Source organism: Sorex araneus, chromosome 3 (genome assembly GCF_027595985.1).
Source record: "Sorex araneus isolate mSorAra2 chromosome 3, mSorAra2.pri, whole genome shotgun sequence".
NCBI lineage: Eukaryota > Metazoa > Chordata > Mammalia > Eulipotyphla > Soricidae > Sorex > Sorex araneus.
This window is the reverse complement of record NC_073304.1, coordinates 120,809,350-120,825,695: the sequence shown is the minus strand read 5'-3', so window position 1 is coordinate 120,825,695 and position 16,346 is coordinate 120,809,350. Positions and strand designations below refer to the sequence as shown.

General features: G+C 48.4%; 1 protein-coding gene across 1 annotated transcript in view; it reads left to right on the top strand.

The window, feature by feature from the left end:
• The first annotated feature begins 12,483 nt into the window (after positions 1–12,483).
• The window catches only part of LOC129403386 (uncharacterized), a 47,766-nt gene continuing 43,903 nt past the window's right edge, over positions 12,484–16,346 (top strand). The window contains exons 1-2 of the mRNA XM_055130818.1: positions 12,484–12,645; positions 13,211–13,299. Of these exons, the coding sequence (XP_054986793.1) occupies positions 13,232–13,299 (68 nt within the window). The 5' untranslated portion in view covers positions 12,484–12,645; positions 13,211–13,231. The remainder of the gene's footprint in view (positions 12,646–13,210; positions 13,300–16,346) is intronic.

The window sequence follows — 16,346 nt, the reverse complement described above, 5'->3', positions numbered from 1 at the left end:
GATGCCCGGGTCCCACTGTTTCAGCGCACCGTGGGGTCTCTGGTCCCATGCCGGAATTAGTTCAGTGGGCTGCCTGGAGTCCAAGGGCGCTCCCTTGGGCTCTTCCATCATGTTCGCTTCGCAGCCGGATCCAAAGGGAAGCACACGTGGGGGAGGTGGGTTTAAATATCTATCTGCTGTGGGCGGGGGTCGCCGCCCCCGCCCCCTGGGGTCTCCCGCAAGCGCGCGAAAGCGTCCTGTTTCAGCTGGATCGCTGGCTCCATTTTGCGCTCAGGAAAGCCGCGGATCCTGCGCTGTGCTCAGGAGGGAGGAGTTGAGAGAGAGAGACAGGTTAAAAGAATTGGGGGATGCCCGGGTCCCACTGTTTCAGCGCACCGTGGGGTCTCTGGTCCCATGCCGGAATTAGTTCAGTGGGCTGCCTGGGGTCCAAGGGCGCTCCCTTGGGCTCTTCCATCATGTTCGCTTCGCAGCCGGATCCAAAGGGCTCACTCATTCACTTTTTAAATACAAAAGCAAAACATATTCTTTCTGGGTTAGAGAGAAGTGCAGGTAGGGCATTTCCCTTGTATGAAGCTGATGGGCTGAACCCTGAGTACCACCAAAAGTTACCTCTGAGAACTGCCAGGAATAAATATTGAAAATTCCCAGGCCCAAAAACCAAAATAAAAGATTGCAATATACTAACAGAACATGCTAATTATCTGAGGGCAAAAATAAGCATGAAAGAGAGGGCAGAGGGGACTCTAGCCTCTCCTGAAAGGGAACACCACCACTGGAGGCTAGATATACAGGATGGTGAAGTACAGATGGGTGGCCAAGGGCTGTGAATCCCACGACTATTGTACATGGCTGACAGATAAGGAATAACGAAGACAAACCCGAGAGAGAAAACATCAGGACTATTCCATGACAGGCAATTCGTGCAGTGAAGTTCAGCATGAGCGCAGCACAGATGCTGCATTCAGGAGCCCGAGCCCCACGGGGTCAGCAGCGCATTTCACATGTGCTCAGGGACCCACACACTGACCAGGGCACAAGCCAGGGAGGTCCCTCAGACACTCACCTCCACACACGCCTCTTCTTCCCGGACTCAGCGCTCCTACTTTCAGCCAGGACATCACTTCAGGCTTCACCCTGGAAAGCCCTGCCGCCACAGATACAGGGTACTAATTAGTGATAAGGAAAACATGACAAGCCCACCCCATGTGTCCCTAAAATTCAGGCAAATTCCTGAAAATGATTGAATATTATCTCCAATGCTGATATGCCCTAAACTGGTAATTGTCAGTGATATAAGTCCTAGGTTTTAATTTCAGTCAGAAATTGAGTCATGCTGTAGCCCCCCAAAAGCACTGGAAGTGACTCTAAGTTCTAAAATAGCATGTGATGGGGTGAGGGACTAAAAAAGAAATGAATTCATGCTCAGAGTGATACTCCAGCAGGGTGGGCACCTGGTACACACACATCCGGGTTTGGTCCCTGGAAACTATATGGCACTGCCAGTAGAAATTCCTGAGCCTTACTGGTTGTAGTCCCTTAATCAAATCAACTGAACAAAAATTAATAATGAATGAAATTGCAGGCCTTATAAAGGAGTACAGCGGGTAAGGCACCAGAACTGTAGATGCTGACCTGGTTTAGTCCACAGAACCCCCATGGACTCCTAAGCAGCGTCAGGAGTTATTTTTCAGCACAGATCTAAGAGGAGTGTGCACTGTGGCCACAATCAAAACCGAAAGATGGGCCAGAGTGATAGTAAGCGGGTAGGGCATTTGCTTTGCACATGGTCAACCCGGGTTCGATCCCTGGCATCCTATATTGTTCCCCCAGGAGAAATTCCTGAGAACAAAGCCAGAAGCAACCCCTGAACATTGCTGGGTGTGACCCCAAAAGCTAAATAAATTGTTAAAAAACAAAGGAAAACCAAAACAAACATACTGAAGTGAAGGGTAGTACAAGAAGTAATTTGATTTAACAATGGAAGGAATTATTTAGTGGAACCTGAGTGCAGTAGTACGTGGGGCACTTTACGAGGCACATGGCTGACCTGAAGATCCCCTGCATCTCAGGAGTAAGGCTTGACACTTGCCAAGTGTGGCCAATCAACAAAAACAGAAAAAACAACAACACGAGAAACTGTGATTCGCATCACTGTCAATTATCCTGGCATGTCAGAATCACCAAGTCTGTAGAACACACAGCCCAGCACGGTCGCTGGGTATCCATGCGGGTTTGGCCAGGCACAGTCAGCCCCACACTGCTCTCGCTGACACCAGCAGGTGCTGGTAGGTCTCCAGCATCACGTCACTGTAGAGCTTTCTCTGATCAGCATCCAGACATGCCCACTCCTCCGGGGAGAATCTCACGGCTACATTGGGGAAGGAAACTGTGCCCTGAGCCAACACACAGGGGAGCGGGAGTCAGGGCCCATCTCCTCCCCATTCCCAGGCTGTGAGGATGGGACCACTCAGAGCGCTAATGGGGCTCAGGGACTTTCTCTAGGGAGGGACCAGCTTCAATTTCTCTCCATGTGCCCTCCTGGCTAACATGGAGAAATCACTCTAGACATCACTCTAAGGCAGTCGGATCTATAAAACGTGAGGATGCTATACTAGACGGTTTCTGGAGGTGTCAGTCTGGCACCTCACAGGATCCCACGAGCACCACCAACAGTGATCCCTGAGCACAGATCCAGGAGTCATCCGGAGTACTGTTGGATCTACCCCAAAACAAAAAAATATATTATATTTATTATTATTATTTTAGGCATGCAAGGTGTTTTTCTCCTGATGTGCCCAGAGAAAAGATCATCATTGACTCCCCAGTGAGGAACAGAGGACTTCTGAGAGCCAAATCTAAGAGAATAGTTGCATCAGCTTGGCTGACACCCTTGGCAACTGGGCAAATGTTTAAACAAAGCAAAAGCAAAGTGGTCCTTTGGAGAATCTATGCGGCTGTCCTCAGGGACCTGTTTTGCTGGGGTCCACCATCAAATCACACATGAGGGTCATGATCAAAGGAGACATTCAGACATCGAAAAATAAAATTTGGAGGATGTATTCACACCAGCTGGTGGGCTGTCCTGCTAGGCAAGAGCAGCAGCTTTCCAGAAGAAGCACAGACTTTTTTGGGGGGGTCACACCTGGCAATGCTACAGGGTTACTTCTGGCTCTACACTCAGCAACTACTCCTGGCAGTGTTCAAGGGACCACATGAGATGCTGGGAATCGAACCCGGGTCGCCCTACCCGCTGTGCTATCGCTCTAGCCCCTACAGGCTTTTGATTAGGAAAAACCTCATCATGACACACTTGTCATTTTCATAAGCACCCACAAAATTAGTTTTACTCACTGGGCCATGTTCTGGCACCCAGTTAATTTATATAGGTATAGTGAAGCAAGCATTGATATAGAAGAGAGAAAAAGTGATTACACAGAGCAATCAACTATAGTTCATTAACCATGTCACTCTTGTGGAGCCAAAGCCATTGTTCCTATTCTACTTCATGACTAGCAGGTGCCCTTGTGGAGGGGTTTCAAGAAATTAATTATATTTGTACAGTTTCCAAATAACTCTGCTAACTGAAAAGTAAACTTCTAACCTAACTAAATTTCATATTTTACCATAGCAAACAAAAAAATCATAGCTGAACATGTCTGAAAAAGAGACTTTATCTTGCACACCCACTGTACAATTCTTGACCACTGGTTCAAATTTTGAAGAATTTAATTTTTGCTGCATAATTCATCTACTACTAAACTACTAAATGACTACTCAGCTACAGAGCAGGGAAGGGACTTTCCGTTCATGTGACTGATCCATTTTAGATCCCAGTTGAATTCATGACATTGTCGAGCTTGAGCACTGTTTGAAGAGTTGCCAAGCACAGAGCTAAGGAGTAGCTTGAGAACACCAATGGCTCTGAACACACAAAAAACACAGGATTATTGTTTACACATATAATACTTTTCCATCTGGGTCACCCCAGAGCCCTATTATAGGCATGTGATTCACTTAGTTTCTAGCTCAATTCTGTAACAGAATAAATGAATAGTTGGAGCTACTCCAGCAGTTGGAAGTTCAGTGCAATGTAAATAAAAATCAGGCTAGGACAGCTGGGAGGATGACTCAGTATCCATGGTTAGAACACCAGAGTGTTCCCCGAGCCCAGTGTGGAATGACCCCTGAGCAGTCAGGCATAAGTGCTCAGCAGTACAGAACGTGCCTCCCCAAAAATGGATCAATCAATACAAAACATTATGATATCTGGATATTAATGCTTTGATTTCTGAGCATTGCTTTTTGCAGGTGTTGGTTGTGGGGGTGACGGTTGGGGCGCTATACTGGTAGTTGCTTACAAGACAATCTTTGTGAATTTTATTCCCTTAATGAAAAAATCCCTCTCGGAGTGTCCGGCAAGCTACCCAGAGTATCCCGCCCACACACCAGTACCCGTGGCGTATTTGATATGCCAAAAACAGTAATAACAAGTCTCACAATGGAGACGTTATTGTTGCCCACTCCAGCTAATCGATAAACAACAGGACAACAGTGGTACAGGGCTAGTGACAAAAAAAAAAAAAAAAAAAACCTTTGGCCCTATATGCCATGTGTTCACTCTCCATTTATCCGGTACCTGGTGACCCACCAGATGTCCTGCTGACCTGATCCAAGATCAGAAAAAGGAAAAAAATTAACTTTCCTGACCAGAAAGTACCTGGTCAGAAATATTTAGAGTCTGGCCCTTTAAAACTCTGGCCGGAAGTGTGGGTGACATCACAGAGTCCGGGTCTTTGAGGTTGGCTGCATTTCCCTTCAGCCACCATTGTGAGAGGAGCGAGTCTAGAGGGCCAGGGCAGACAGTGGGTCCCCGGGTGGTCGCTCTTTGCTGTGGCCGGGGGCGGCGGCCCCACCCGGGTGGCCCAAGCGTCCTGTCGAGGTTTCTCCCCTTCGTTCCTGCCCTTTAGGGAGATAAGGGGTTTTCTGAGGGAACTTACCTCAGGGCTGCCTGCGGGGCGCGGGCCCAGGGAAGCCTGACCATGCCCGGCGGGGTTAGGGGTGACTCCGGGCTCAGCGCTCGGGATCCTCCGGGGGTGTCGGACAAGGCCCCGCCCTCCCCACTGACCTATCGTTCAGGCTCACAACCAAAGAGAGTGTCAGCGCCAGAAGGAGTCTCAGTTTCCAGGGGCTTGTGCGGCCGCATTAGGCGTGTGTTAGCGTGGGGGCAGGGTCCTGTGGGGAGTGTCCCCAGGCCAGTTGTTGCTGGCCGCCTTTCATTCCTGAGACTGAATCCAGAGTCTGGCCTAAGGGTCACAGACACCCTTTTCAAGAGGGTGAGTGGAGGCGTTTTTTTTTTTTTTTTTTCTCAGTCTGTGGAGAATTTTTTGCTGTTCCTTTAAAAAATATTTGTTCAGGGCTAACTCCTGGCTCTGCACTCAGGGATCTGTCCTGGGGGTGTTCAGGGAATCCTAGAGGCTGCTGGCTGCAGTCACAGCAGCATACAAGACAGATGTCCTCTCAGTGTACTAGCCTCCTTCCCTGCTCCCAGACCTAATTTTCATCCTAGCACGGGATTCCTGTTTAGATTTTATAGTATTTTCAGCGAGAATGGACCCAAGTCACCTGAGAGATAGGACATCAGCCCGTTGCTTGCCTGGTGTTCATCATGGGTCAACCCACATCTGCATGCTCTGGAGAGAAAGGAGCATATGACAGTCTCCCTGGGTGGGTCTGTGAGCATGTGTCGAAGAGTGAGGCCAGTCAGGATGGTTCTGGCGCCAGAGCAGTGATTTCTGCTCAGGGCCCTATGGCGGTTCTCCTCCCTGATGCTCACAGCTCTGATTTGTCGACCTCACCCTGAAGAAGCCATCCCCTGAGAAAAGCTCCTCACAGTCTGCTGTCCTCAGTTTTTGGACAGACCCCCCTCCTCCAACAGTGGGGCATTTCCCGAACTGTGGGAGAGGAGCACTGATTATAATGAATCCCTCATGCCTTTGGTTCCTAAAGTAAGCTCATGATGGACTGAACTCATCCAAATGTATCCATTGTGGGGGAGCCTCGCATGTCCTAAGCACCGTGATTTTCCCTTCGAAATCCACCGTGGACAGAATCCCCAGGATTCTCTGCAGCTAGGAGAAACTTTGAGTCAGGAGTCATCCCAGTGTGACAGTCCAAACAACCACACCGGAGAGAAGCTTATGTATGTATGGACTTTGAGAAGGCTTTCACTTTCCCCTCAGCCCTTACTATACACAGGAGAGTTCATCCTGCAGAGAAACCTCATGCGTGTGAGGAATGTGAACTGGCCTTTACTCTGTCTGCGCAATTTACTGTCCTCAGGTAACTTCATACGGGAATGAAAACTTACTGTTGTCGGTACTATGGGAAGGCCTTCACTTGCTACTCAAACCTTTCTTGTTATGGGAAAAGTTATTCTGGAAAGAAACTATTCATGGCAGGAATGTGGGACGGTCTTTGCTTATCCCTCCAGCTTTTCTAAGCACAAGAAAAATCACAGGAGAGAAACCATGTATCTGTAACGAATGTGGGAAGGCCTTTGATGATCCCTGAAGCCTTTTGAATCATAGGAGTACTCAGACTAGAGAGAAGCCTTATGTATGTGAGGAGTGTGGGAAGGCCTTTAGCACCATCTCAAGACTTACTGTACATAGAACTCACACTTGAGAGAAGCCTCATGAACGTAAGGTTTGTGGAAAGGCCTTCCTTCTTTGGTCAGACATTACTGAGCATTTGAAAACTAACAATGGAGAGAAGCTCCATGTATGTCAGGAATGTGGAAAGGCCTTTCATGTATCCTCAAGTGTTAAGTTTCTAGGAGAATTCACACTGGATAGAAACCATAGATATGTAAGGAATGTGGGAAGGTGTTTGTTAGCACCTGCAGCCTTGTCACCATAGTAGATTACATACTGGAGTGAAACCTTTTGTATTTGAGGAATGTGGGAAGGCATATTATGATCCCTCAAGTCTTTGTATTCATTGGAGAATTCATACTGGAGAGAGACTGTATATCAGTAAAGAATGTGGGAAGGCCTTCTCTCAATCTGGGTACCTTACTACGCACAGGAAAAGTCATAGTGGAGAGAAACCTCATCCATAGCAGACATGTGGGAAGGCCTTCACTCTGCTCTCACACCTCACTAGGCATCTGAAATTTCATATTGGAGAGAAGGCTTACATAGGTAAGGAATGTGGGAAGGTCTTTATTGAATCCTCAGGACTTACAAGGTGTACTAGAATGCATAGCGGAGGGAAATCTTTTGTATGTAATGAATGTGAACAGGGCTTCATGTTCCCTTCAAGCCTTAGTAAACATTGTAAAAACTCATTCTGGATGAGTTGATCCCCTAATAACCATCTGTAAGGTCGAACAGGCCCCCTCAGTAAAGCAAGTTTGCTTTGGACAAGGGGGTCAGAGGTGGTACAAAACTGCAGCCAAGAAGGAAATAATCCGTGTAGCATATGATGAGCTTCCTATGATGTCACTTCTATAAGGAAAGTTTCTTGCTGTTTATCCCCGGGACCGCAGCCATGTCCATGTCCTGGCATTTGTCCACCACATGTATGTTAACTTGTAAATAGTGGATGTTGGTGATGGAGGCCAAGAGGAAGGTGACTAAATAAAAACAGGTACAAAAACAGGGCCTCTATGAGACTGTCTCGGTTCATCACTGTGTCATTGTTCACTCTTACTCTGGCTTGGCCCAGAGGCCCTGGTTTGGGGAAATCATTGTGGCAGAGATCAACCACAATACTGCAGTGAATCCTTTAAAGTGGAAAAACAGTCAAACCTTTATTCTTCAGACCTTTCTGTGTTAGGTTTTGGGGAGCCACACCCACACTCAGGCCATACTGTTGGCTCTTAGCTCAGGATCTATAACCAAGAGTTAGACATATCCTTGTGGGGGCTTGGAATCCAGGTCAGCTATGTGCGAGCAAGCATTTTGTCTTCTTTATAATTTCTGTACTCCTTGTATTCATATTTTTGTTAATTTACATGTGCACTAAAGATTAATATTCACAAAAGTTTTCATCTGGTGAAAATATCCTGGCAAGGCTCTTTATAGGGTGGATTGGAGACCGTTGAAATGGACTTTACTGTGTGTAGGAAGACGTTTGCTGCTTCTTTGAAACTATGGAAGGGACCCCTTGAGTCCAATGTTTTCCAGGTGGTGGGAACAAAGGAGAGCCTCCTGCTCCCCTATCTCAGCACACAATTACATTCAGCTGTGATGACTCACAATAAAGGGTGATCACATTCCTGGATCCTAGCCCCCTCACCAGTAGTATTAGGAGAAAACAAAACTTATACATTTGGATGTAGTTAAATCCCAATCATCTAATAGTCACCAGGATGATAATGATTTAGATCATACAAAAGGCCACATAAGGCTACTAAGTGACCAGTATGGTTTGCTGCCCTTTTGCTAGATATATGGCCCCATTCTTAGGGTTGGTCCATACCCTGGGATTGATTTATTGAACTATATTTTTGGAGGCAGGGGCATACCTGGCAGTTCTTCGGTGTTTCTCCTGGTGCTGCTCGTGCCACCATTTGGCATAACAAGGATGGACTCCGGGTGACCAAGTCCAATGCAAGTCTCAAGCTTCTGGACATCCCTCCTGCTTCATACTCTGGATTTCAAATTGTGTTTCTGACCTGCCTCCAGGGTTTTCTTTGTAGGCTAGAGTCCTCTACTTGTGTGTTGTCAAGGGGTAGTGCATTGACCGGACAGTGCTCTCTGATGTTCATACCAGACTTTGTTCCTGTTCCAGTGTCTCTCCAGCTCTTTGGGCTGCTGCTAAACCAGTTCCTCTCTACATTTCCATGGCTGGCTGCACAGTCACTGCTTTCACCCCATCTTAATTGATGACTTCCGGGAAACTCATTGTCCTGTAACCCACCTGCTCCCTATCTGCCTGTTTTACTTTGAATGAAGCCCCTTGCATTTTTACTGATGGTCTTGTGTGTGAGAGCATTGGGTCAATGTCTGACTGACCAGTAGAAGATTAGGGAACTTCTTTACCTAGACCCCACTATGAGACCGGCCACTCCAGCAGCTGCCTCTCCAATCCTTAGGGGAGCAAGCCCTTTCCCCCAGCGCGCAGACTCACTTAGTTGGGAAAAAATATTATCTGCACCTGTAGCCTAGCACTTTAAGGCGCTTAAGGAAATGCAATGAACTTCACACCCCTGGGCTTTAGGATGTATTTTCCATCCAGGTCACAGTCACTTGGGTCAGGTCTCCGTTGGTCATGTGGATAATGGATGAAGTGGTGGTCACGGGCAGAAAGGGGATGCTGAAGGCTCTTTCAGATGCCAGCGACCTCCAGTGAGTGAACCCCTCTTCTAGGTCTCTGCACTGTATGTTGTGGGTCGACATCAGCTTGTGGGGAACGTCTGTGCTTGTTATTCACTTGTTTCCGGATATACAGATGTTCCTGGAGACCGAGGTGCAGCAGACAATTTTGGGGAAGGCCTTCATTCACACCTCCAGCCTTCTTCAGGATGGGACATTTCAGACTGGAGAGAAACCTTTTTTATAGCAGGAATGTGGGACGGTGTTTGATCTTTCCTCAAGTCTTTGTACTCATAGGAAAATAAATAGTGGAGAGAAACCTTATGTTTGTACAGAATACGGGAAGGCCTTCTCTCAACCCGGGGACCTTAGTAAACAGTGGGGAGAAATCTCATCAATGTCTTCCATGTGGGAAGACCTTCACTCTGCCCTCAGGCCTTACTATGCCAATGAGAATTTGTACTGGAAAGAAGCTTATATATGTAGAGAATGTGGGAAGGCCTTCTTTCATTCCTCAGTCTTCACTGGGTATCTGAAAATGCATATTGGAGAGAAACCTTTTATTTTTAAGAAATGTGGAAAGGACTTTTCTCAGTCTCTATAGGTTCCTATGCAGAGGAAAATTCATAGTGAAGAGAACCCTCATCAATTTCAGACATGTGGCAAGGCCTTCACTCTGTACTCAGACTTTACTGTGCATCTGAGATTTCAAACTGAAGAGAAGCCTTATATGTGTAAGGAACGTGGAAGGGCTTTATTGAATCTTCATGCCTTAATAGTCATGATAATGCATACCAGCGTGAAATCTTATGAATGTCAGGAATGTGGGAAGGCCTTTGTGTTCTACTCAGGCCTTGGGAGACAATGTTGAATTCATACTGGATGACTGATGCCCTAACCCCAAGTAAGAACAGGCCATTTCAGTAATACATGGTTGGTTTGTATAAGAAGGTTGGGGGTGCCCCAATGTGGAGGTGAGCAGGAAATAATCCTGGTAGTGTGGGACATGCTTCCCATGACGTCAGCACATAAGGGAAAGGTACTTCCTTGTTATCACTCAGGTGCAGCCATGTCACAGTCCCAGCATTTGGACTTGATGTGTCTGTTAGCTTGTAAATAATGGGTCTTGGTGATAGAAGCCAGGAAGGTGATTAAATGAGAACTAAGTAAACTGAAACCAAATCCTCCCCTCACTTCAGGCTGTCAAGACTGACCACTGTCTCATTCTTTGCTCAACTCTGGCTTGGATCTCAGACCCTTGTTTGGTTTGTGGGGATTAATGACAGAGATTAACCATATGCTGAAGCAAATCCTTTGAAATTAGAAAAAAAGACAAAACTCCATTCTTCACGCCCTCCTCTACTATGTTCTTGGGAGACACACAGAGCTGTGCTCAGGCCGTAATCCTGCTTCTGAAGTCAGCAGTCCAAGATTGGGGGGGACTCAGGGAAATTTACACTGTCCTGGGGTTGGTGTCACCTTAGCTGTGTGTAGGGAAGCACCTTACCTGCTGCAGCATCTCTGCACTCTCTATATTCAGGTTTCCATTAGATTTATAGAAGCATTAAGGAAAAACATTCCAGAAAGAATCAAGTTAGGAAAATGGCCTTGGCAAGTTTCTTTAATAGGGTGGATAGAGATACTTTACATGGAATTTACTGTGCATAGAAAGACTTTTGCCAGTTCTTTGAGATGACCTAGGGACCCCATAAATCAAATGTTTCACAAATTGTGGGGACATGAGAGACTCGCCAACACCCGCCCCCATCTCAATAGGCAATTCCACTAAGCTGTGATTACTAGTAATAACGGATGTTTACATACCTGGGTACCACTGACCTCAATTCAGCAGTAGTAAGGGGGAGAAAAAGAAAAGTCACAGTTTTGCTTGGAAGCAGCAAAATTCCAATAAACGGGCTGGAGCGACAGCATAGTGGGTAGGGAGTTTGCCTTGCATGCGGCCAACCCGGGTTCGATTCTAACCATCCCATATGGTCCCCCAAGCTCCGCCAGCAGTGAATCCTGAGTGCAGAGCCAGGAGTAACCCCTGACCCCTCACCCAAAGAGGAAAAAAATTCCAACAATCTAATATTCACCAGAATGGTAAACACCATTGAGATCTATCCAAAATGCCAAGCAAGGCCACAAAATGACCAGTATGGTTTACTGCCTTTTAGCTTCTTATATGCCTCCATTCTGCTGATGATCCAAATGCTGCGTTTTATTTATTTGATTATATATTTTTGTTTGGGCACATACCTTGCATTTCTGGTTTTGTTTGTTTGTTTGTTTTGCTTTTTGGTTCACACCTGGCAATGCACAGGGGTTACTCCTGGCTCTGCACTCAGGAATTACCTCTGACGATGCTCAAGGGACCATATGGGATGCTGGGAATCGAACCCAGGTCGGCCGCGTGCAAGGCAAACGCCCTACCCGCTGTGCTATCGCCCCAGCCACGAACATACCTTGCATTTCTAAAGGTTCACTCCTGGTACTGCCTGGGTCCCATTTGGGATGCCAGGGATGGAACTCAGGTTGACCGAGTTCATGGCAGGTGCCAACCCACTGTATTATCTCTCTGTGTTTAAAATTTTATTCTGAAACTACCTCCTGGGTTTTCCTTGTAAGCGAGAGTCAGCTCATTGTGTGTTGTCCAGACAGTGCTCTCTGATATCTTACCAGCTTTGCTCCCTTTCCAGCTTCTCTCCAACCCTCTGGGCTGCTGCTAGGCCAGTTCCTCTCTGCATCTCCAGGCCTGGCTTGGGAGTCACTGCTCTCACCCCATCTTGATTGACTTCCCCAGAAACTCATTGTCCGGTGCCCCACCTGCTCCTTACCTGCCTGTTTTCCTTTGAATAAGTCCCCTTTGCATTTCTCCTGATGGGCTGTGTGAGATTATTGGTTCATTGTTTGCCCAGCATAAGACCAGGGGACTTCTCCTTACTCCCAGCTAGCCCCCAATGGGTGACAGGCCACTCCAGCAGCTGCCTCTCCACCCGTTTACGTGAGTCCATCCCCCTTGCATCACAGATTGACCAGGATGGGCATAACTGTTCTCTGCACATCTGGAGTCTGCCCCTTTAAGGCTGCTTGTGGACGGAAGTGACATCACAGTGGGGAGGCCTTCCGGTTCTCTATTCCTGGAAACGGGGTCAGAGTCAATGTCCTCGTGGGTCAAGGACCGAGTGGGGCTCCTCAGAGAAGCGGGGCTCTGAAGGCCGATGTTGCGGCGGTATGGGGGCTACTCCTCCTGGTGCCCGGCGCCTCCCGGTCTCCGCACCTTTCTCCGCGGGGCCGCGGTAGACAGGCGCGGCGGAGCTTTGGGGTGCGGCGGGGCTGTTCCAGGGCGCAGGGGTCGCGGGTGCACGTGATGACCCTGGGGGCCCTGGGCCACGATCGCCTCCAGCTCGGCGATGGGGCCGCAGCGGGTGGGCGCGGGGCTGCTGGGGGGCTGCCAGGGTGCGGCCTTGGCCATCCCGACCCTCGACACGGGTTGCGCAGGGCCTGTCCTGGCCCTTTTGGCCCGATATGGGTGACCCGAGACCCTCCGGACTCTCTCTGAGGGGCCCCGCTCAGCCCCCCGGGCCAGAAGTGAGGTTTCCTGCGTCTGTTCATGGGTCGCCGCCGAAGAATATGGGGCGGCCAGGGCGTGGCTCTCAGGGCTGGGGGTTGCCCAGGAAACTTACATGTTACCGTATTTTTGCTTGGATTTGTTTTGTTTTTCGGAGGTGTTCCACACGGAGATGCTCGGTTTTACTCCTGGTTCTGGGCTCAGGAATTATTCTCTCAGTGCTCAGGGGAGGTATCGGATGCAGAAGACTGGTCAGGGTCAGTAAGGCGAGCACCCTACCTGCTTATCTGTCTTACCCCAACTGTGTGTCTGTTTTCAGGTCAGGAATTTCTACTCCCTCATGTCAAGAGGCGAACCACCCCTCACTTCATCTCTCCCTTACCAGGGGCCCCGGAGACTGGCCACTGGGTGAGTACAGTTGGGTAGTTTTGTTTCTCTGGGTTGTGTGTTTGGAGGCAGATAGGGTTTTGTGGAGAGGGGAGCTTTACTCGGGGATCACTTCTAGTGTGCTGGGGAAGATTTTCCTCAGCAATGCCCAGAGCCATAGTACAGAGCTTAGGGCGCTTGCCTCGCACCTGCCAAGCAAAGGCTGAGCCCTGCACCTCAGGATTCCTCAGACCTGCCGAGGCTGATCGCTGCCTGAGTGAGCACTGCCGCTTCTGGCCCAATACACACACAGAGACACACACGAAATACGTGAGAGCAGAGACAGAGAAGAATAAGGATTCAGGAGAAACCGTAGGCTTCTGACCCATACAAAAAGCCACTAAACAGGGTTTTAGGACTCATATGACTTTTTAAATTTTTCACACAAGAATTTGGTGCGGGCCTGCAGGGGGCGCTAACCATCTGGGCTCAGAGTCGGCTCCTGCTGCCCGCCAGTAGGGACCTTCCTGTAGGGCTCAGGGAAGAGTTCCAGGGATCAGTTTCCTTTATTGTAGCCTGAGCCCAATACTCTGGTATTGTTCGACAGCCCCCATCCCAACCCACATTGTGTCTGCCGGAGAGGAAGAAGCTTCTGGCAGTGTCTTCCCCAGGTGGGTCAGAGATCTGGTGCCGGACTATTTCCGTCGATCAGAACGTTTTCAGCTCCAGTTCTGGGATTTTTGGTCAAGGTTGGGAGATTGTGCTCCTCTCTGGTGCTCACGGTTCTGACTTCTCCAAATCTTTAATAGAGCTTATTTCAGATCCTCTGGAATTAGAGACAGGAAGATGGTGACACACTGTCTGACTCACTGTCCCCAGGTAGGAGGAGAGTGACAGGATGACATGATGTAGGGACAGGAGCGCACAGGCTTCCAATTTGTCTGTCTTGAGCTCTTTTAGGAGGGAGCCCTGGGATAGGGTTTCTGGCAGGGTGACTAACTGCCTTCTAAGGCCACTTTTGTCCCTGTTTATTTTGTTATATTTAGGTTTGATGGTGCTCAAGAAGTACTCCCAAATTAGTGCTTAAGAATCACTCCTGTTTGAACTCAGAGATCGTATGGGGTGCTAGTGTTCCAAGAGTAACTTCTTGGGATATTTTGTTTAGTTTTGGGAGGTGATAGGGGACATATCTAGTGATTGTTAGCATTATTCCTGGGTTTACAGTCCAACATTACACCTCCGGGTTCGTGGAGGTTCATATGGACAGCAGGGATTGCCAGCCCTACCTGCGTTTCCTGGGCCCACTGTCCTGTTACTCCATCCTGCTGCTTTGTTTTCTTTCATTTTTGTTTTTGTGCCACAGTGGGGATGCTCATGGTTTCCTTTTGGCTCTGTGTTCTGGATTCACCCCTGACGATCATCAGGGCCCAGGGAGTGCATGCCCTGTATGTGCCCTGGCAACTACAGTGACTCTGACCGCAGGACATGTGTCTCCCCAATTTTGCTCGTCCCACTCTGGAGAGTGTCACCTGCTCAGTCACAGTCTCATGTTCACTCACTGCAGTGTGCGCAGTTCTAAGCATGCGCCTGTCCCTCGGAGCAAAGGATCTCTGAGGCCAGCAGATGTATTGGGGGTCAAGTCACTTTTACCTACTTCAGGAAGGATTTAGGGTGGCCCTGAAACCGGAGTTCCAAGTCCTACAGGCACATATGTCCTCACAGAGCTTGAGTCACTTGCTGGACATGGTGTGTCCCCTTCTTTTCCCTAGAATACAGAACAGGGACTGTGGGATAAGGCATTGGTGATTGAGGAGGTGTCTAGTGTGTTGGTCCTACCCATTGTTCCATTTTTTGTACTGCTGTGTGTGCTCAGTTGTTACCCTCTGCAGTGCTCATCGGATTTATTCCTGGGGTGACTGTGTGCAAGTTCAGAACCTGCAGGAACGTACTAGTATAGTGTCATTGTAGTAAATCTGGCTTCCTGTGAGGGATTCTTGGGCTCATCAGTCCGAAATGTGGGTGGAGGCTGGTTCCTCCCAACAGGAGTGGGCAGGGGGAGAGGCCTTGAGGTCCTCTAGGGCGCTGGGGTGTCTCATCCTCAGACCCCATAATATGGGGTGGGATGTCCTCACTCCTGTCTCCTGTGTGTGTCAGTTCAGGACAAGGTGACCTTCCCCGATGCTGATGTGGCCATGAGCTTCACCCCGGAGGAATGAAAGTGGTCATAAGGCTAAGTGTGTGAGGGTACAGGCAAGTTCCAACCTGCTGGAGTATCTCCCCAGTCCCTGGCTTTATGTCTTATGAGTCCAACTCATTTTTTTGCTTTGTTTGTTTGATTTTGTGGCCCATCTGGCAATGCGCATGTATGACTTCAGAATGTGCACACAGGTATCACTCCTGGTTCGATCCCCGGCATCCAATATGGTCCCCAGGAAAAGCCAGAAGTACTTCCTCAGCCCCAAGCCACAAATAAGCCCTATACATTGCTGTGTGAGACCCAAAACAAACCTAATCCATTTACTTCTCTTTCCACACTTGAGTGCTTTGCTTCTGCTCTTGGTACTGTTTGGGGAACACACTTGGCATTTTCATTTTATTTGTAATTTTTCAATCCATTCATTTATTTTTTGGCTTTTTGGTCACATTCAGTGGTGTTCAGCAGTTACTCCTGACTCTGCCCTCAGGAATTACTCCTGGTAGTGCTCAGGGACCACATGGAATGCTGGGATTGGGACCCTGGTGATTTGTGTGATGCCCTGCGTGCTATCATGTCATTCCAGCCTCTAAGATCATTTATTTCTTAGAGTCTCACCCCCTCAGATTCTGTCTTTCTCATTGCTTGGGGTCACTTCAACTGATCTTGGTAGACCAAGTGGTGCCCCGTATCAATTCAGAGGTTCCCGCATGCGAAGCATGTTCCCCAATGCTGTGCATTGTCACCCTGCCTCCACTGGACTCTTTCACAGTTTTTTAAAATTTGTTTCTGGCCAAACCAGCAGGACTCAGGGTTTGTTCCTGGGCTCTGCACTCAGGGATCATGCCTGGCTGGTGGGGGGCAGTATGTGGTTGTCAGGGATAGAACCTGGATT